At 38.4% G+C, this 23,237-nt stretch overlaps 1 protein-coding gene across 1 annotated transcript in view; it reads right to left on the bottom strand.

Moving 5' to 3' along the window:
* Window positions 1-11,934, bottom strand: part of Efcab5 (EF-hand calcium binding domain 5) — a 106,645-nt gene extending 94,711 nt beyond the window's left edge. The window contains exons 1-2 of the mRNA XM_050128606.1: window positions 11,871-11,934; window positions 10,849-10,933 (exon numbers count right to left, since the gene is read on the bottom strand). Coding sequence (XP_049984563.1) covers window positions 10,849-10,933 — 85 coding nt within the window. The 5' untranslated portion in view covers window positions 11,871-11,934. The remainder of the gene's footprint in view (window positions 1-10,848; window positions 10,934-11,870) is intronic.
* Between the last annotated feature and the right edge of the window lie 11,303 nt (window positions 11,935-23,237).

Raw genomic sequence — 23,237 nt, 5'->3', positions numbered from 1 at the left:
ATAGGTTAAAATTGAAACAGATCTGAAGATCTGTCTACATGGATTTCTAATATGGTTGAAAAGTAACTATTGAGACATGTCATGTTTTAATTAGTAATAACTCCCAATAAACACTACTCTTGCAATAAAAGGACAACATGTAGAGCCTCCATACCTTCCTAGTAGTGGCGATTTACAAAACTTGTTTTTAATATGAAATATTTAGAACTGCAAGGATGACACACACACACACACACACACACACACACACACACACATGCAGATCTAAAAAGAAAAAAATTCCCTACATAGTTTAAAGCTGGGTGGTGGTGGCTCACACCTTTAATCCCAGCACTCTGGAGGCAGAGGCAGGTGAATCTCCATTTTGAGGCCAGCCTGGTTCACAAGTTTCAGGACAGCTAGGACTGTTACACAGAGAAACCTGGTCTCGAGAAAAAGAAAAATTACCTACATAGTAATGCCTCTCATTTATTTCTACTTTGAGAGAGATACTGTTCTAAATTTTATGTCTATCATCTCCATGTATTTTGGTATTTTGATATATTTTATTACATATCACTGATATAATACTATTCTCACTTTAATTTTATACAATTATTTAATATCATGTATAGTCTATGGCTTTTTTATGTTTGATGTTATAATTAGAAACTTTATCTAAATTGATAGGTATAACTACTTCATTTTATTTTTCTCTGCGGGATAATATTTTATTATTTAACTATATCACAATGTATTTATCCATTCTTATTTTGCTAGCTATTGGGATATTCCAGCTTTTTTTCTTATAACAAATAATCCTACTACAAAAATTATTGCATGTATCTCACTTTCTACATATGTTTCCTTAAGGGATATTACCAAGATTTTTACCTATTTTGTGTATGTGTGGAGGGTGATCTAGTCATGGGGTGCAGGTGGAGGTCCGAAAACAACTTTCAGTTCTTCCTTTCCACCATGTGGATTCTGGAGGTGTAATTTAGTTGTCAGGCTTAAGGGCAAGTGCCTTTATCTATTGAGCCTTCTTAGCAGCCCCTGTTTCTGTGCCTGTTACTCAGGGTGCTCTAGTATGAATGCTTTGTGTCCCTGAAAAATCTGTATATCAGAACCTAAGATCGAACATGATAGTATTAAAAGGTAGGGCCTCTGGGGAAGACTCTGCCCCATGGACGAATTAACACCCTACAAAAGGGCTAGAATGGGGCTGAAGAAATGGCTCACTGGTTAAGAGCATTTGTCATTCTTGCAAATGATCCAGGTTCAGTTCTTAGCATCTACAATGGAGAGCTCACAGCTGTCTGTAACTTCAGTTTCAGGGTACCCAATGTCCTTTTTCTAGTCTCTCTAGGTACCTGAATATGCATGGTACGTACAGACTCACACAGACACAAACACACATACACATAATTTTTTTTTTAAATTAGATGTGCTAGAGAGAACTAGCTAGGCCCTTTTGTTGTCCTTCCACCTCTTTGTCATTTGAAGACACAGTGTGCTCACCTCCTGCAGAGGGTACTGCATTCAAGGCCTTGTGTTAGAATCAAAGACTGAGCCCTTAAAGAGACATCAAATCTTGATTTGATCTTAGACTTTCCAGTCTTCATAATTGTTAATAATAAATTTATACTGCTTTTAAGTTAAATTTATGATGTTTAAAAATTACCCTTGCCTGTGTTTATTTTATAGTAACAGGAAGTCAAAACACAGGGTCACAAGTAAGAGCATTTCACTTGCAAGGAATATTATTCAATTACTTCCAGAGTTGTTGGTATCAATTTCTAGAAACCTTTGGAGCATTTTAGGTCCATTGTGGGTGGGATCTGTGAGCCTTCCTTTGGACTTGTATTTCCCCCCTTGGACAAACCACTTATTCCAATCACCATCCACAAGAGCAAGAGTTCCTGGTGTAGGGGCTAGAGAGATGACGACTCAGTGATTAAGAGCATGTACTGTTCTTGCAGAGGACCCCGGTTCCAGTATCCATGTTGGGTGACTCGTAACCACCCACAACTCCAGTTCTAGGAGCCCAGATGCCTCTGGCTTCATCAGGCACCTGCATTCACATATACATGTCCCCACACAGATGTGAATGCACATATACTTGAAAGAATAAAATACCTTAAAAAAAAAAAAAAAAGAAGAAGAATCCCCGTTGTGGGAGAGTGGCTTTTGAGTTGTGCTGCTCAGGATCCTGAAAAGGAGCTTCGGGATGCACAGAACCCGAAGTTTCTTTGTAGCCAGAGCAGCTAAGCTTCAATTTATTTCACAATTGGAAAATGTTATAAGATTTCATTGGAAAAGGCTTTGCTGAAAAAAAAAAAAAACCCTACAGAAAAAAACAATACTCGGAAGAATAAATGTTATCCTTTTCCCAAGAGAAAAATCGAGAGTTCTTGATCCAAAGATGGAAGGCATTTATGAGCCTTCTCCAGGTTTTTATTTCTTCTGTGGCCAAATCACTTATTCCAATCAGAAGAAGTTGAGGAGGGGTAGCACGGGGCTCTCTCACAGGTCAGTTGGATTTGCAAAGGGTAGGTACTTCTCCATTGTGTTTTGTTGTGGTGATAGTCAGTGCTGATTGTCAACTTGACAAAATCTAGAACTACTCTGACCCCTGGGCACGCCTGTGGGGATTATCTTGATTGCATAACAAGTTGGGAAGACCTGACCACTGTGGGTGGGTCATTCCTTGGCTGGGTTCCAAGACTATGGAGGAGTGGAAAGGGCAGCTGAGCACTGGAACTCCTGCGTTCATTTCATTTGCTCTCCCGCTTCCCTGCAGATGTGATATGACCATCTGTTTCAGTTCCTGCAACCTTGACTTTTCTGCAGACTGTAACTTGGGATAGTGAGCCACCAAAATCTGTACCACTCAAATTTCCTTTGTCAGGGCATTCTTAACACAGCCACAGAAAATAAAAATAAAATGGTCATAATAATTATTACTATATAATACTTTTATTTTTACTTTTTTTAAATAAGGTATGTATGAAAGAGGAATTGTTTTAGGTTTGCAGGCTTTCGTGTACTTGATTTTTTCCCCTTAATGTGTCTAGCACAAACCAAGGAACAGATGCTCTTGCTTGATTTAAAGGTAGTGCTATAGAAATAAAGCTACTTAATACTTAACGATCTATAATGGCTCGTTAATAAACCCACAAATAAACTTGGTGTTCTCTCTATTCATTGCAGCCCGCAAGTGCTTCCCTAACATGGAAGGCCATTCTAGGTTGCTAAGCAATAATCCTAGTGCTTAAATTGCCCCCACTGATACACAGAATAGAGGAGAATGTGTGCTTGGTTAGGACTCTAGTTAAATACCTCTCTTTAGAAGCCATAAAAATCAAGGAAAGAAAAGGAGGCCGAGCAATAGGAGGGTCAATAAATCAGGATTCTATCTGAAGCTGTCTTTTCACTTGGTGACTTTGGAATTCAAGGCTCTCAAGCTGTGGAAGTGCCCCAAGGGCAGGTTAGTTTAGAGACTTGATTATAGTTTCGAAACACTAGAGTTGTTTTTCAGGAGCAACTTTCCAAACTCTTCTTAGAATTAGGAACCTTTCAGGCTCTTTCCTCTATGTGCAAAGCTTCATCTTTCTAGCCACCAGTCAACTTTTTAAAAAGCCACTTTATATTTTTTAAAATGAAGTATATTATCTTGTATATGGTTAATATACCACACTTACACCATTTATTATAATTTGCAAAAGTCATTCATGAACATTAACTTGTTTAAGGCAATATATATATTGCTGAGTATGGTAGCACATGTATTTAATCCTGGCACTCCATTTGGGAGGCATGGGCAAGCAGATTTCTGTGTGTTCCAGGCTAGCCTGGTCTACATAGTAAGTTCCAGGTCAGCCAGGGCTAGATAGTGAGATCTTGTTTCAAAAACAAGCAAATAAATGAAAATTGAACTATACTGCGTAATTCAGTACTATGGTATCACCAGTGTACTGTGCAACAAAAAGGAATGTCAGAGAAAGAAGGGGAGAGCTAAAAGAAAGAGGGAGGTGGAGGGGGGTGATCAAGAGGGAGATAGGAAAGGAAATGGATGCCAAAGATGAAAAACTAGAAGGAAACAGAGGAAACGTAGAGAAAAGCTACCAAAGTGACACCATGAAGTTAAGTTGTTAGACAGGTTTTTGTTTTTTAGCAATGAGCTCGACTCATATATTATTGAGGCATGAATGCTTACGACTAAATAGGAAGTCACATGGAGAAATTCCTTGTTCATAATTTGAAAGGTTTAGACTTTAAACATGATATTGGTCATTTCCTGCACTTAGTACACGGTCCATTGCTAGGCATACTTCATAAAGGCTCTAGGTAAGTATATGACAGGAATTAAGTAATCTCCGATATCACAGCCTTACCAGACTCTTGCTAACTTAACACTCTTGGGGCTGGCTACCGGTTAAACTACAGACACTGGTCTGGCAGTTGTTCAACAAGCTGTACGCTGTTTTTCCAAAACAGGCCCTGTCTGAAACTCAGCTGCCCTGACTTTATCATCAGCATTTCTCAATATAGTGTAACTGCTTTAACAGAGGGGAAGCACCGCCAACCATCGCTGGAGCTGAAGTTCAGTTGCAACAGGAACTGGGTGTTTCCTGCAGAGCTTTGCTAATCTCTGAGCTTGTGTAATATGAACAGAGCTGGGCAAACTGCAGGTTTTGTTTGTTTAAGGATTTCTAAAAATAAAAACTAATCTCACAGCCCCAAAAAGAAAATAGCTGGTATAAAGAATTGGCACAGTACATTCAACCACAGTATTTTTTTTTCTATGCAAAGACAAGAGTTTAAGAGCATTTTGGTAGCCGCCTGGCAGGATTTTGACAAGTATATAACAAGAATTATGACCCTTCCTTTGGCATGTTGAAAATGCAATAACAGTTCCTCTTCATTTATTATATATATACATATATATGTTCTGTTAAATATACATATTTGTTTTGAGTGATGCTGAATATAAGGTTTAGTATGATTGGTTATTGAATGAACAAGAGCTCCATATCTCATTTGCTATCACACAGAGCAACCGTGATGCTTTTAGCGCATATATACTGAGAGGAACCGAGCAACACATGGAACACACTTCCCTCCACTGCACATAGGAAAGAAACTGAAAGTACCAGAACAGGAAAGTCCACAAAGACTCCATTTATACTTTTTTGGTGGGGGGTGGGAGGCAATAAATTCCTTGGCAGAATACATATATGAAGTCATGCAGGTACAAATTGTCCATAAACTAAACACCTCATTGAATTTATAATGAAGTTCCTGTCTGACATGTTTTAAATGAAAAGTTAATTTATAAAGCTGGCTCCAATGATTAAGAAAAATACAAGGCAGTCTTCTGGGGTATTGCTGGAGGGAGAAATGAGGGTGTTAAAGCCAGGCAGAGAAGGAGTACGGTCAGGTGAAAGATAGGTAAAGACTTGTCAGGAAGAGAGATGTTAAAAGTTAGTTTAAAAAAGGGGGGACTGGTGAGATTACTCAGTGAATAAAGGCCCTTAAAAACCTGTATTTTGTTGCTGAACCCCACATGGTGAGAGGAAAGAATCAACTCTTGCAAGCTGTCCTTTGACCTCCCATGTGTGCCATCTATACACATCGAACAAACTCACACACATAAAGCTGGAAACTGTGAAAATAGCACTGACTCTAAGGAAACAGTGTTCTCCAGACACACCAGAACTGAAGCATGTAAGAACCCACAGCGACCGAGGACGCATGCACTAGGTCTGCACAGGCTCCAGCCAGATGATGCTGCAACACCGAGAGGGGGAAGTGGACAGAGGGTCCCACCCAACCAAGCAGTTCTCCCGCAATTCTTACCCACTGGCAAAGGGAAAGCTAGTTTTTAGTGTTTCCAACTCTTTATTTGCTTATTTAGTAGGTGTGGGCGGTGCACGTGGGGAGGTCAGAGGACAGTCTGAAGAATTTATTTTAGCAGTGTTAAGGCGAATATTAACCTCACTCCAGGGAAGCCCATGCCCAGGAGTAGTTGTTCAATGCAACATGAACTTGATGGTATTTTAGTGGATTTTTTATTTGGCATTTTTTTGTCTTATTGGTGTTTTGTTTATTTTGATTTTCATTTTTGTGGGATTCGTGTGTGTGTGTGTGTTTCTTGTTTTTTTTTTTTTTGTTTCTTGTTTTCTTTGAAAGAGAGAGAAAAAAAAGTTGGGTGGATGGTAAGAATCTGTGGAAGGAAAAGCAAGATAAAAATACATTGTATAAAATTATGTCAATTAAAAAGTTAAGTAAAAAAGAGAACACTGAGAACTGAAGGATTAAATGAGGATGTGGCCATAGGAATAGGAAGAAGAGGGATCAATAGGTGAATTAGCTAAAAAAAAAAAAAAAAACTTATGAAAACCTGCTAGTTAGTAAGCTAGTTTATGAAAACCTGCTAGTTAGTAAGCTAGTTTCAAAATATAATAACTCTTGTGGAATAGTCCTTTACACTGTGTGAAGATGTGCCAACGTGACTGGTTTAATAAAGAGCTGAATGGCCAATAACTAGGCAGGAAGAGTTGGGCAGGATTTCTGGGGACCGAGAGATTCAGGGAAGAAGAAAGGTGGATTCACCAGACACAGAGGAAGCAGAACACGTAGGAGGAGAGGTAAAAGCCATGAGCCACGTGGCAGCATGTAGATTAACAAATATGGGTTAATTTAAGTTTAAGAGCTAGTGGGACAAGCCTAAGCTGAGGTCAAGCTTTCATAACTGGTAAGTCTCCATGTTGTTTTTGTGAGCTGTCAGCCCAAAAGAAAAATCTGTCTCCATATGGCACCCAGTGTGAGGGCTCAAATATCCAAACACAGGGCCTGAGAAAGCTAAGAACAGCTCTGGACAAGGAGCAGATGTGGCTTTCTAGTCCTGCAGTCTCTCAGACAGGCCAGTGCTCAGCATAGAGAGGCACAGCTACTGGCTGCTGCCTGAAGGCTAGAGCCACCGCCAGTGCCATGTGTCAGAGCCATGCACTAAGCTGAGCTAGCAGAGAATGCTGCAGGTGCCCACTAAAGACAGAGACCTCTAAACAGGTTACAGTGTCAGGCTTCAAAAGAAAAGAAAATGGGTGTAGACAGTCATAAAAAGTTTATAAATAATAAAACTAAGCCTTTAAAGAGAATAAAATGATATAAAAAATTTTAGTCATGTAAAGATGAAAAATACACAGGGTGTCTGGATCCTATATGCTGTCTTGTTGACTTGAAATTTTTTATTATGATAGCGAACAACAGCTGCTGAGAGACATGGGATTGTAAGAGGGACTGCTGAATCAGCCTAGATACTTTAGGAATGCTTTAAGATGGAAGTCAAAAATGTGTTGCTCTAGCCGGGCGGTGGTGGCGCACGCCTTTAATCCCAGCACTCGGGAGGCAGAGGCAGGCGGATCTCTGGGAGTTCGAGGCCAGCCAGGTCTACAAGAGCTAGTTCCGGGACAGGCACCAAAGCTACAGAGAAACCCTGTCTCGAAAAACCAAAAAAAAAAAAAAAAAAAAGTGTTGCTTTGAAAAAGAGGTTATGCTTTTGTTTCCAAAGAAAATGAAAGGCTGTATATGTTATATTTTAACATAAGGCTTGTGTACAGTCAGTACTTGTGTTAATGCAGATGTGCATGTTACTTATTCATGTGTTTTCAGAGCAAAAGGAACAGATACCAAAGAAAACAGGCGGCCCAGGGATCCAGCCTCTCTGAGTGCCTCTGTTGCAGTTTCCTCAGAGTTCTACATCCAGAACAGCTTCAAGGCTGCTGGCTCAGATGGTTCAGCCTCACAAATTATTGTAGCCAGGACTACAGCTATGCTCCCATTGCACAGAGACTGGACAACAAATGTTATGACTAGTTTTCCCAGGACTTGACTATTATCCCAAATTTCTTAGGGTCTCCTAAAGATGCTGTTGCCCCCAGACAACAAGAAGCAGTTTAGAGAAAACATGGTGCCCACATTCCAAAGCAGCAGGATGGGTGGTTTTTGGTCATTTGGTGGGTTAAGGATGCTTGTCATCATTTAGGAGAGTTGGTTATAAAGTTGTTATTGGTAATTGTCAGGAAAAATGCTGAACAAAGGAGATTAGATTCAGGGATCTCTTCCTGAGGGAAAAATGGGGATATAGTTATAGAAATGATGGAATAAAAGGGTAGATGATTGAGTCTGCTTTTGAACAACCACTAGCCTCAAATATTTTACATTGATATATGTGGAGTTTTGTATATTGATACAAATCTAAGGTTATTTTTGTTATACTGCATATATGTTACTATTCTTGTTTATGGTATTATACCTATACAGCTCTTTTTTTTTTTTTTGAGACAGGGTTTCTCTGTGTTGTTTTGGAGCCTGTCCTGGAACTAGCTCTTGTAGACAAGGCTGGCCTTGAACTCACAGAGATCTGCCTGCTTCTGTCTCTTAAGTGCTGGGATTAAAGGTGTGTGTCACCACAGCCTGGCTAGCAGCTCATTTTAAAATGTAATATAAAGTTTTAGTACTTGAAAGCTATTTAGGATAATAAAGAAATATAGGTTAATAGTCATCTGTTAACAATCAGACTTACAGTCATTTTAGGTATGTTTTCAAGGTCATACAGAGATATATTTTAGATATATAGGTGGTCTTCAAACATTTTAAAAACTTACAAAACAGGGCATTTAAAATGCTTTAATAACATATGGCTTTTCATGACAATGAGACATGTCTGTTCCTGGCAGCACCATTCTACTTCAAAAAAAGAGGGTGGGCATCAAAGACCCTCCATATGGAGCTTGCTTTCTTTGTTGCAAAAGCTAGCCATTTGGGCAAAAAGTTGCCCTTGACTGCTGACCATATGCTGTCCAAATTGGGCAAACAAGACACAAGAAAGCTACTATCATACTGCCAAGACAGGGTAGGACAGTCCTTCAAAATTCTTAATATCACAGAAAGTCTGTCAGATATTCTAGACCTATAGGCTGAAGATGGATGACCCAACATTGCAAAGAAAACCTGTGACTGTCTAAGCAGCCAACTGCTTCTGTCATTTCTATAGTTTTGGAAACTGTTCACTCTGCATTTACTATATACTCAGGTAATATTATATCCTTCTTGGGTCTCTGATGGAGTTGAAGATGAGATAATTAAAGTTTTATAGTTTTCCTTGCTACCAAATTTAAAAAAAACTCACAAAAGAAGTAAAATATATATATAAGATAGCTTTAGATGGTAATACAAATTATGATAGAAAATGGTTTAGGTATAAAACTTTAAATTCATCAAAATAATATAGATAATAGAGTATTTTCTCCAAATATGCCAAATACAAATAGACTAGACATTGTGAATGTAATTCTTACCTGATAATTGTTCTTATTGTTTAGTTTTATTATGTTAGTGTTAAAACATTTCCTTTTTATTTAGACAAAAAAGGGGGAAATGTAGAATATCCCTTTATACTGTGTGAAGATGTGTTACTGTGGTTGGTTTAATAAAGAGCTGAATGGCTAATAGCTAGGCAGGAAGAGATTAGGCAGGACTTCTGGAGACAAAGAGGACTCCAGGAAGAAGAAAAGCAGAGTTGCCAGCTGGATGCAGAGGAAGTAGGACATATAGGAAGAGCTATAAGCCATGTGACAGCATGTAGATTAAATGGGTTAAGTTATAAGCTAGTGGACAAGCCTAAGCTAAGACCAAGTTTTCATAATTAATAATAAGCCTCAATATCATTTTTTTGTGAGCTGTTGGCCCAAAAGAAAAATGCATCTACATATAACTTTTAAAAAGTTTGTTTTGAATGACATTGCCCTCCATGGCTGGACAATGTTGCTTCCAAGACACATGTGTTATTAAATAAAAATCACATTATAAGACATGAAAGAAAAAGTCTGAAACTGGAGAGAATGCTCAGTGGTTACTAAAGTTTGATGCTCCTGCAGAAGACCAGAGTTCAGTTCCCATCACCCCTATTGGAGGCTCACAACCACCTATTTCTCTAGCTGCAGGGGATCCAACAACTTCTTGATACCTGCTTTTATACACAGAGGCATAGACATAAATAAAAATAAATATAAAATAAAAAGAAAGACAAACTAAAGATTGGAAAGATTTAATTCTTAAAGTGCATGCATCAATGCATTATAATAACAAATAATAAATAATTTGGCTTAATTCATATAAAGGAAAATTATTCAGAAAAGCATTTGGAAGTTGTAACTGGCATCTACACAGTTTTATAGTTAAAATTGCTTTTATAATTATTATTTCATTTCAACCTAGACCAGTCAAATACACAGAAATACCCAATACTTTGAAATGGAACTGAGGGAATTTATAACGAAATTTCTAAATTTTAAATTGTAAAATATTTCAGTTGGTACAGAATTTCACCAAGTATATGGAATTTGAAATGACTGAAGTGACAGAGATAAATGCCTTGTATACTTTGTTACTGTTTGATCCTGTGATGCTTCAGTCTGCATAATCACGTGACGTCGTGGTAAAGAACGGGGCTGGGGTGACTAAGGGTCACACAGAATAAACGTATGATCAAGCATAAATATAGCATTAAAGCAAATAGGCAAACCAGATCACAGAATTTCTCATTTTTTTAATGCTAAATGGATTGCCTGCTAGAAATCTCTTTAGATCTCTTAGTTAAAAATTCTCTTTAATTAATTGGCACAGAAGGAATAGTCATGAGGCTGCCTCAGAGGTGTTTGGAGAGGGTGAGGAAACCCATCTTTACATATCGCCTAAATTACATCTAGAAGATCCTGTCAGGATCACATATTTTTTTAAAATACCAAATGCATCCTTGCTCCTTTAGACTCTGGGGTGTCAGGAGAAAGGCTGCGTCTGTACCTTCGGGCTTCATGTCATCCTGTGTCTCTTCCATCGCCTGGCTGCTGGTCTCTGAAGCAGGAACACTTTGTGTGTTTGGTGACATCTTTGAAAGGAGAAAAAAACACCCATTTCAAAATGAATGGCTTTTCCTTAAAGCTGCTTCAGGTTTCGATTAAAAGAGAGTTAATTACTTTGTAGAGTTACTAGCCATTCCTACTTACTTTTCTAGGATTTAGCATTGCGTGTTGGAGGTAAACCACACGTCTGTTTCCCGCATTCACATTTTCAGATGTGTTGACTACTCTATCTCCTTATTGACAATGGAATGACATGCTTGAGATACTATCCCAGCTGTACACTGACGCTCGAGTTATACAATAATTTATGTGAATGCAATCTGAGACCATCTCATAGTTATATTTGACCTTTAAAAATGTCACTTTCCAAAAAGTGCTAGAATCATCTTCCATGTTTGTGGTAGAAAAAAAAGAACACTTTATCTGATTTAAACCAAACTAAAGTTGAACTTTATGAATAATGGTAGCATTGTAGTTTGTTTGTAATACTTTTGCTGGTGTATATAATAATAGGATTAAAAAAAACCATGTTCGTTAACTTAATGTGAATTCATGTAACTAATTTCAGTTGTCTCCTTTTAAAAAAATGTTCTTTGTCATGCAACCTTGCATTTTTAAAAGCAAAACTAGCTAAGTGATTAATATGGAGATTACATTTTTTGCACAATAGTGAAGTCACCATAAAAGCTGGTGGCTCCTACACTAAGAGTAGCTGTGCAGATTCGAGAGAGCAGCAGCTGCGTGTATAAGTTATAACAAACAGCTCTTTCCAGGTAATTCACCTGTAAACACTGCGGGAGTTTCTTGTAAGAGAAAAAAACACCAGCTTAATAATCAACATGCATTTGCCATTTCGCATGTGCTGCTTCCCTTTGAACATGCATACTTTACTTCTTCATAAGGAAACGAATACAGTCAGCTTACTCTGTCACCTTGCTATCTGATTATTTAGGGCAGCTCTACCTTCTCAGGCTCCTTTTCATCCTTTGAGTCCTGCTGCCCTTCCTTGTCTTCCTCTCGATTGCCATGGTCCTGAAATGGGAACAATATTAGTAAATGCTAATTACCAGGGACCCAGCTATTACTGTATGTTTTCATATACCAAGTGCTTTTCCTTTCTTTTAAAAAAGTCACATAAAGAGTGAGTTTAATCCCCAATAGAATGATAGAAAGCTGCTGCATTTGAAAATTCAAACAGTTAGAAAGACATGTAAGCTAGATATGGCGGCAAAGGCCTATAACCCTAGCACTTGGGAGACTTAGACAGAAAGATCACTCTGAGTTCTAAGCCAGCCTGGGTTATATAGCAAGACTTCATTTCAAATACAACAAAACAACAACAAAACCCAAAAGACATTATAATTAAGGAGTGCCAATCAACTAGAATAAGGTCACTGTGATCCAACTGTTATTTTGTCCCCTCCCCCCATTTTTCCAAACCCACATTTCTATCAAAGCCATAGAAATATTTTCAGTAAAAAGAAATAGTAAGTGAAGCAGTAAAATATTGCATCTCCGTTTTCTGAAGAATGTTGAATTTCAAAACCTCCCGTAAATGATTAAAGACAAAGATAGGCTGAGAACCTGATCAGGTTTGGACTGATCCTGAGACGCCGAGTCACTCATCTGACCACTCTAAAATGCCACCAAAGGGTACTGGGTACACCGACACGGTATTAATAACCAGCAGAGAGAAGGGAAACGTTAACAAGCAACACAGATACTCTGAAAGACCAAAGTCTCCGTCATCCCCAGCCCCCACCACACCCCAGAGTTCTACTGAATGTCGTGAATTCTCAACTGCTGAGCCTTTCAAGTTGCAGAGCTGTTATTACTGTTACTGACTGAGCCAGGGCACTGTTCCTCTGGTGGTCAGGGAGACAATGCCTCCATAGCAGTCATCACCCCTCTTTCTAAGCCGGGAATAACAATGCAATTGACTTTTTAAACATTGCCACCTTCATTAACTTTATTTTTATGAAACAAGGTATTACTATATAGCACAGGCAGGCTGCTAACTCCTGATCCTCCTGCCTCGACCCCCCCAAGCGCTGGGATTAGAGGCATGCTACATCATGCCCAACTTGTTCATTAATGTTTGAAATAGTAATTAAGGTAAGGCAAAGAATACCTTTGATGTCTAACTAATTAATATGAGAAAACTGGTCAAAAGCATCATAAACTGTTGGTGAGGGCAGATTTCTATGAGGAATATGATTTATTTGGCCCATTTACTCATAGTGAGGAATTACAATGATTTCCAGTTTTCCACGTCACTGGAAATGACTACAATCCCAGCAACAAATTATAAAATCATTGCTGTGCCAAATATCACGTTATATAGTATGATTACATATGGGTGAGGTGCTGTGCAAAGGGTGAATTATTGCTGGGTGTGGTGGCAGGGTGACTTCTGCACTCTCTGTACTCAAGAGGCTGAAGCAGGAGGATGACCAAGGCAAGGCCAGCAGGGGCTACACTGTGAGATCTTGTCTCAAAAAAAAGAAATTACATTCATGTGGTCTCTGCCTTCAGGGAAGTTAAAATCTAGGCACTCTGTGATTTAGTATAGTATGTAGATGACACCCTGGCGCATTCATTTTTTTTATCAACATAACACAAATTCCAGTGGAATAAACTAAAAGTATCGCCACTGGAGAGAATAGATAACATCAAAAAAAGCCTTTTAAAATGACTCATAAATAATAGAAAACAGAATTCTGTGCTGTCCTAACTGTATATTGCTTCCTTGTAGTTGTTCATCTCCTGAAACTGATAAGAAGTTTATTTCTTGTTAAGATCTATTTTGTTTGGCTATACTCAGAAAAATTCAACTCAACAACCTGGGGTTTGAAGAGTGAGTTTCCAGTTTAGTGAGGGGGAAACAGTGCCATTCAGTCTGCAAAGTTGAGGTGTACACAACACACTGAGGAACAAAGAGGAATAAATAGCTATTTTTCTTGGGGCAAAGAAACAAATTATTAGGATAAATATTAAAGGACTAGTTTAAAAAACTGTACAAAGGAGAGGGAAGAGTATTAGTGGCAGAAGAAGCACAGATTCAAGAGTAAAAAAGATGAGGCTTAAAAAGTACCTGTAGTATCCCGATGGTGTTAGCACACACCTTTAATCCCAGCACTTTGGGAGGCAGAGGCAGGTGGATCATAGTGAGTTCAAGGCCAGCCTGATCTACAAAAGGAGTTCCAGAACAGCCAAGACTGTTACACAGAGAAACCTTGAAAAAACAAAAACAAAACAAAACAACAACAGAAAAGACCTGTAGCCACACGCTGAAGAGATGGCTCAGCAGTTAAGAGTGCTGGTTGCTTTTGCAGAAGTCTGGGGCTCAGTTCTTACCATCCATATGGCAACTCACAACCATCTGTAACTTCAGTCCTAGAGGATCTGACTCTTCTAACCTCTTTGGGCACCAAGGCATGAACGTGGTGCACATATATGCTTGTAGGAAAAACATTTATACACATAAAAAATCATTAAAAATGGTAACAAACTATTATTTTAAAAGTTAATTCTGCCAGCAGCATTGAGTACAGACTATAATGTCAAAGATGTGAAGAAAAAACGAAGGTATATTTTGCATCTTAAATATTGCACCATCCCTTGCTGTAGTCTAGGCCTACCAGACAGTGTTACTGCCTGTTCTAGTTAGGAATATACTGCCGTAATGAAACACCATGACCAATGTAACTTGAAGAGGAAAAGGTTTGTTTGGCTTATGCTCCATCATCTTAGGAAGTTAGGGCAGGAACTCAAACAGGGCAGGTATAAGTAGGTGCTAATAATGTCCATGAAGGGGTACTGCTTACTGGCTTGCTCCTCCTGGCTCACTCAACCTGCTTTCTTATACAACCCAAGACCACCAGGCCAGGTGTAGCATCACCCACAATAGGCCTGGTCCTCCCCATCAATCACGAATTAAGAAAATGCCCTACAGCCAGATATTATTATGTTACACCCTAATCCCCTCAGGTCCTTCTCAGATAGTACTTGAATTGTCTGTCTTCCTCTATTTGTATTGGTGGCCTCTGACTGCAAGAACCTGAATTTTGTCAGGGCTTTTTGAAGTCTAAATACACACATATTAATATACCCTGGCCAGATATGCTCGCAGAATATATGCATGGGAGAAGCCCTCAGACAAAGATGGATAATCCCATGGGTGGGATATTTCTACTTATATGTCCTATTCTGTTTCCACACTTCTGTGGGGGTGTTAAACACAAGCTCTCCACTGCCTGCCCAATAAAGCATTTGTCTGACTTGCTCTACTACTTTGCTACATTACTTCCTAGCTGCTTACCATTGTTTCCTGGAACTATCTTCCAAATGAAAGTATACTCAAATCCTCAGGTCCAGGTCTTTTCCTGGGAATATCCCAACTAAAACAAGAACAATCATTAGGATTTGTAGCACAATTGAATCTGAAGATTTAATAGGAGAAGCAATCAAGAGGTAATTAAACATTCTTATTCAAAAAGCTGAATGGATGATAATGTCATTAAGAGAAATAAGGAAAAGAGAGAACAGATTTGAGAGATGAAACTCTATGCCTGGAAATGTACATTTAAGTTACTTGATTGATTGGCTAATGTAAGCTTCTAGTAGTCATCTGAAGGCCACTGAGATGTGTTAAGAGAAATTTTTAAACAATCAGATCCACTGGAAATGGACAGCAGCATCACCTTGCATTTCAGGCACCCAATGCTGTGGCGTATTACTTTAACTGTATAAAGGTATGTTTCTCTTGTTTATGCTGCATTTGTTTAATTATGTAAAAATGTGTTACTGTTTCACCTTGCCTGCCTCATTGGTCAAATAAAAAGCTGAACGACCAGTAGTTAGTCAGGAGAGGGATAGGTGAGGCTGCCAGATAGAATAAAGGATTTATTAGAATAAATTTAAGAAGGAGAAATCTAGGCTAGAGGGACACACCCAGGGCCAGAAGCCAGGCAGCCATCAGCCCAGACACAAAAAGCTGTGAAAGTAAGATACACAGAAGGAAAGAAAGATAAAAAGCCCTGAGGCAAAATGTAGAAGATGAGAAACAGGTTAAGTTATAAGAGCTAGCAAGAAATGAGCCTAAACTCAGGCCAAACATTCACTAAGTCTCCATGTCATGATTAGGGAGCTAGTTTGTGGTCCAAAAGAGAGTGCTTGCTACAACCTAATGTCAAGCCCTGCCCGAGATCCCAGAAGCTACTTAGATTTTTGGCTAGGAGACGAAATCTGTGGATATAGTTGAAGCCCCTCCATACTCACTCTAAATCAATTTGTAAGTTGGTAAATTGGAACACCTGTCATCTTGGTGTGTAGGACTGTCAATCAAATATGATAGAGCATCCTTAATTAAGGAGTTTCCCAGATTAAGAAAGAAAGCAAGCAAAAATCCTTGTGATTACCTTACAGCAATAGGTGACAAAGCTACCTTTTACTTAGATTCTTTTTGAATCTGGACAGAGGACGCAATTCTGGACAACGTTAGAAGTTCACCAAAGAGAGTAGTTAGGAGGGGCAGGAAGATTCGAGATAAATGCTTGGCGGCAAACAAGTGTCTCTAGGGAGATGACCCAGGCAGTACAATGCCTGCCACGCAAGCACAAGGATGTGAATTCAGTTCCATAATACTCTCACAAAGCCAGGCATGGAGGCATACATCTGTGACCCAAGAAGTGGGAAGATGGAGTGGATCCCCAACGCTGGCCAGCCTATCTATCTAGCCATAGATGAATTCTGGTTTCAGTGAAAGACCCGTCTCAGAAAGGAAGGTGGAGAGTGTCTGAGGTAGAGTCCAGGAAACTAAAGGAAATGAAGTCAACTCAATGTCAATAGTGTCATATGCTGAAGAGAAATAAAACATTAGAAGGACTGAAAATTAATCACTTGGCTTATTGGTAAAAATCACTTACGACCTCTACAAGAGGCAGTACTCTGAGTGCCTAATATACATTATTTAATGTAATCTTTTGGGCAGGTTTGTATTAGTAATTCCAATGTAATGCAGCAAGACAGAGAATTTGTTTCAAATTGGTAAGTCAGAATTACAGACAGTATCTTGAAGCTAGTCTTTCTAACATTAATTCAACTATTGAGTATTTAACCACAGTAATCAGTAGAGTTATTGAAAGCAAAAGCTGAAGAATGAAGGGAAAATTAAATTGTTGAGACAGTTCCTAGCAAATAGGAACTTACTTCTAAAAGCTGAAGTGATAGCATTAATTTAAAATGTAACTGACAGAAGAGTTGGGATCATGATTTCAAAATATTTTTAATAGATTTGTTGAATTAATACATTAAGTAAAACTTATACAGTATTGGCTATGTACAAAATCACATATAGCATATATATGCACAATATGTACATATATAAAATATATTTATTTCCTGCACAGATCTCCTTAAGACCCTTGTAGTTTCCTGAGGGATAGAAACATTTGATTCTTTCTTGGGTGATGGGGCATCTTTGAGTATGGGGTGACTTTCTAATGAGGTTATTTGCCGGGATCTTTGTTAGGATAAGGGATGATTGCAATAAATGGGCCTACTTTGTTATTAATAGGTTGGAACTTTTAGCTGCCCACCAATGCCAGGTAGAGAATAAGAGGTAAATGTTGGATTGATGCTAATGGCCAAAGACAAAAATCAATGATGGTTTCATATATGGTTCCAAAGTCAAAGAAGAGTTTGAAGAACTTCCGGATTCCTGAACACACCTTGCCTTAATCATGTCTTCATCAGCCTAATCATCTGTCCTTTTAAGTATCTTTATATTAAACTATTAAACATGTGTCTCTGAGTTCTATAAAAAAACTAATGCTAGTGTTAATATAAATGATAAAATAATTTTAAGTAAAAAACCAAGTTTGCTTTCCCGTTTCTGTGATAAAACACTCTGACTAAAGGCTACATAGGGAAGGGAAGGGTTTATTTGGCTTACATTTCCAGGTCACAGGCCATCAGGAAATGAAAACAGGAACTCAAGTAGATGCCATGGTAGAATATTGCTTACTGCCTCAATCTCTGACTTTCTCATTTGGCTTATGGTCAGCTAGCCTTCTCATAGAGCCAGGTCCACATGCCTAGGTATGAGCTGCCCACAGTGGATTGGGACCTCTCAAATCCATCATTAATCAAGATAATCTCTCACAGACGTGGCCACAGGCCTAATATAATTTGGGCAGTCCTTTAGTTGAGACTTCTTCTGATGACTTTAGACTATGTCAAGTTGATAGTTGAAGTTAATTAGGACAAATATAATGGAAAAGAAAGATAGCATTCATGGTTTAGTGTTTAGAGCAATAATATGAAAACCATAAAGAAAAGCCAAATTCTTTTTGTAAAATATCATAATATCAGAGATGAGAAATTCCTTTGATAGGTTTATTAGTAAACTGGATTCAGCTGAAGAACCAGTGTCCACGAAGGTAGGCCAGTAGAAATTATTCATCTCTAAAATACAAGTCGGGGAGTGAGGAAAAACAAAACAAAACAAAACTGAGCATTCAAGAGCTACAGAATAATACTAAATGGTGTAATTTATATGGAATTAGAATTCCAGAAAATAAGAATGAGGCAGAAAAAAATGTGAAGAATAAACTGGCCGATGATTTTCTGAATTTTTCTGAATTGCAAGGCATCACTCAAGAAGCTTCAAAAATTGTAAGCAGAGCTGCAGAGAAACCCTGTCTCAAAAAAAAAAAAAAAATTCTAAGCAGAATGAGTACAAAGAAAATCATCTCTTCACACAAATAAAGAAGCTGTCAGATGTGGTGCACACCTTTAATCCCAGCACTCAGAAGGCAGGGGCAGGTGGATCTCTGTGTTTGAGGCCAGCCTGGTCTACAGAGTGAGTTCCTTCTTCAAAAGAGATAGATAGGTAGGTAGATAGATAGACAGACAGACAGATGAAGAGAGAAAGATTGTGTGTGTGTATGAGGGGGGGGGTGTCAAAATACAAATACAAAGAAAATCTTAAAGATCAGCCGAGAAATAAGAACCCTTATAGTAAAGCTGACTAATGTCTCATTAAAAGTCACAAAACAAACAAACGAACAAACAAAAAAACCCAAAACAAAAAACAATCATTGCATCTCTAAAGTAATGAAAAGAATCCCTAAAACTGGTAAAGCAAGACTTTTGTAGCTAATAAAAATATCTTTCCAAAATGAAAATGAAAAATTAAAACCCCAAATAAAACACACACACACAAAACCTGAAAGGATTTATTGCTGGAGACATTTCATTTTTTATTATTTATTTATTTGTTTGTTTATTTATTTATTTATTTATTTAGGATTTTCGAGACAGGGTTTCTGTAGCTTTTTTGGTTCCTGTCCTGGAACTAGCTCTTCTAGACCAGGCTGGCCTCGAACTCAAGAGATCTGCCTGCCTCTGCCTCTTGAGTGCTGGGATTAAAAGCGTGCGCCACCACCGCCTGGCTGCTGGAGACATTTCTAAGAAAAATTAAAGAAACATTTTTTTGAGAAAAAGAATGTGATACCAAATAGGAATTTAAATTTATGCGAAAAAAAGATGAGTGATGAAAATGGTATAAATGTGGGCAAAATAAGATACCACATTCCTTTTTTTTTTTTTTTTGGCTTTTTCGAGACAGGGTTTCTCTGTAGCTTTGGAGCCTGTCCTGGAACTAGCTCTGTAGATCAGGCTGGTCTCGAACACACAGAGATCTGCCTGCCTCTGCCTCCTGAGTGCTGGGATTAAAGGCGTGCACCACCATCGCCCGGCTACATTCCTAATCTTTATAAAAGGCATTGACTACCTAAAGCAAAAATCAGTAGGAATGTACTGTGGGATATACAATACTTGAAAACTAGAGCAAAGAATAGGAATGGAATGTACTGATGCATGTATATTTTTACTATTTAGTGGTATGTAAAGTACAATAGGATGATTAAAAGTTTATATTGTAAATCTCAGAGCAACTACTACAATAAAAAGATGAAGCAAAACCCAGAGCTATATTTACTAAGTCATTGTTAGTAGAAATAAAAGGAACTAAAACAATCCATAAGAAGGCAGAGAAACAAGGAAAGAATATCAAGGATAGAATACTCATAAACATAGAAAATTACACTAAATGCCAATAGTTTAAACATAATATAAAAAACATAATTTAGCTTATGATGTGGAATTCCCCTCTCTATGTTGTGAATATGTTTTATTGCCATTGGCTAATAAAGAAGTTGCTTTGGCCTATGACAGAGCAGAATAGAGGTAGGCAGAAAAACTAAACTGAATTCAGGGAGCAAGAAGGCAGATCCAGGCAGATGCTAATGTAGCTGCTGAAGGAGACAGATGCCAGAATCTTACCTGTGGATTAATAGAAATGGGTTAATTTCAGGTGTAAGAGCTAGCTAGGAATACACCTAAGGCATCAGCTAAACAGTGTTGTAATTAATATAGTTTCTGTGTGATTATTTGGGTCTGGGTGGCCGGGAAACAAAATTCAGTCTCCGTTTACAAGCTTAGGCATTAAAATGAGCCAGGTATAACGGTGTACACTTGTAATCCCAGTCATTCGGGAAGGTATTTGAGGATAGACTGGATAACATAGTAAGATTCTGATAGATAAAGGAGCTAGAAATTGAGATGAAGATAGAGATATAGAAAGAGATTTAAATGATCTTTCCATAAAAATATACTTCAGGGTTGGCAGATGGCTCAGTGGGTAAAGACACTTGTAGATGGAGAGAATCAACCCCTGCCAGTTGTCCTCCGACCTCCAAATGCATTTTTTGGCATGCAAGCACCTGCCCACCCACTCCCACCTCTCCTATACTAGCAAATAAATGTAAAAAATTTAGTTATAGAAATGTGCTCTAAATATAAAGGTATTAAAATAAGTTAAATGAATGCTTATTCCATGATGCAAAGTTTGAATTAAGGGAAAGAGGAAATGATTATATTAAGACAACATCAATTTCAGAAGTCAGAATATTATCAGACAGCTTCCTTGGGAGCCGCAAAATATTTTATTTCTAGTAGTCACAGAAACAATATTGGTAAAATAGCAGTAATTATATGAGTAAAAGTTAACATAAATTTTAACTATATGGACTGCACAATTATAATATTAATTGAATTGACAGCTAACATATATGGCACTGACTGTAAAGGACCCTGAAATTAGAATTAGGACATTAGAGTGACCCAAGCCCCTGATCCATCTTGAAATCCTCTTGCCAATTGAAAACAGTTTGTCCTATGTTTGATACGAGACAGTCTTAAGCTGAAAACATTGAAATGATTTCATTTGCTTTGCAAGAAGCCTATTTTCCGCAAGACCTACCCCAACCACCTCTTTCTGCTAGAAAAAATATGTAACTAAAGTGGTTTAAGCTGTTTCATCAGGGCAAATGCAAAGTAAGGAGGAAGTAGTCGCGACAGAAAAGAATTTTACTATTTGCTTATGTATTGCAAATACATGGGGAATATGTGTGGGACCATATTAAAAGGAGTTAAGGCAAGAAAGACAATATAATTAGGTGGATTTGACAGATTTACTGATATGAGTCCAATAACCAGATATATTAGACAAAATATTTAATGTGTTAACAAAAGCAGCTCGAAGTGTCACTAACCATTTCCATGTTACTCCACAGTAGCCTATATCCAATTAAATTGAGATACTGGAACCTCCTTGGTATAAAGCAGAGGAACTCCAAAGGCTTAGAAGTATAGACATACTGAAATAGATTTATATGACCTGTACATCTCCTTCCCCCATCTATGTACATCACCAAGATGATTCAGGGGCCATCTCTTTATTAAGGTGTTGTGTGACTTTTCCTGGGAAGACATGAACAAAATACCTGTTCACCCTAGATAGGATACCGATGACAGACCAAAGGAAAGATTTCAAGTTGTGCTGGCTAGTTTTATGTACAACTAACTAGTTTTTTGACACAAGCTAACGTCATTTTGCAAAAGAAGGAACCTTAATTGAGAAAATGCCTTACCAGATTGGCCTATGGGCAAGCCTGTGTACATTTTCCTGATTGTGATTATATCAGAGGGTCCAGCTCACCATGGGTGCTGCCATCTCTTGGCTGGTGATTCTGGGTGCTATAAGAAAACAAGCTGGGCAAGCCACGAGGAACAAACCAAATAGCACGACTCCTCCATGGCTTCTGCTTCAGTTTTCTGCTTCCAGGTCCCTGACCTGACTTCGCTTAAAGATGGACTGTGATAGGGGTATGTAAGTCAAGTAAATCCTTTCCTTCCCAAGGTGCTATTGGTCATGGTGTTTATCATAAGAGAAAACAAACTAGAACAAACAGCATGGATGGGAGGTGCAACCTTGTTTAGCCCTTCATAATCCATAGTGGTTTCCTAGGACTCTTCTGACCTCTGAATTCTGGGATGCTGCTGCTGGTTCAGGAATGCTATGTGTCTCCTTATCCCCAACAGTCTTGACAGGACCAATCTATGCTGCTCAATCTGGCTCAGCTTGTCTGTGCTGCAGCCTGAAATTTGAAACTTGAGCTGGTTCTGTGGTTCTGATAGGCTTGAGTCTGGCACCATAGCCCTTGCTATCATCAGCTGCATCTAGATGTGAAAAAGATCCAAGACCAGGATAGCAATCTTTATCTCCACTATGCTTTATGCCACATCTTCTGAGGCAATAACTTTACACCCTAAGGACAAGCTTAATCATTTCTTCCATAAATTATCACTCAGGCTTTAAAGTCTTCCAAAAGCTCAACAGCATGGTATTTTTCTTTCTATTGATGCTTTCCCTAGGAACTTCAGTTTGCCACAAACTTTGCCACATTTGCCTTCAGGTGGCCTGGATAGATCTTCTTGTCTGTTTCACTCTTCTCTGAATCCCATCTTGATTGCTTTTGTACTCTACAAACTCAATCTATATGTTGGTCAAAATCATTTAAATCTCTGACAACTTCCCCTACCTCATAAAGATCACATCTCACTTTGGCACTTAGTAAAGCCACCAAAGTCCTACACCAGTCCCAAGGTCCTCGCTCTCATGTCCAGCGACTGGGCATTGCCTATTTTTCGGGCAGAGCTCCCTCCGTAGTAACTGTCCTTCCTTTTGTCATCCAGTCCCTGATATTTATGGGGATCTTACCTGACAACAAGTGTCTATAGTAGCTAGTATAAGTCTATCCTTATACTATAGTATAGTCTATAGTAGATAGTATAAGTCTATCTGGGACTTGTTTACCTGATATTACCTTGGGTTATGCAGCCTTTGTCTTAAAGAGGGATTGGTAGTTATTTTGCTCAGTTTCTCTGCTTACACACTTTTTCATTGCTCATTTGAAAACTTCC

Source organism: Alexandromys fortis, unplaced genomic scaffold (assembly GCF_014885135.2).
Source record: "Alexandromys fortis isolate MF-2015 unplaced genomic scaffold, M_Fortis_MF-2015_v1.1 scaffold_80, whole genome shotgun sequence".
NCBI lineage: Eukaryota > Metazoa > Chordata > Mammalia > Rodentia > Cricetidae > Alexandromys > Alexandromys fortis.
This window is presented reverse-complemented; position numbering and strand designations above follow the sequence as displayed.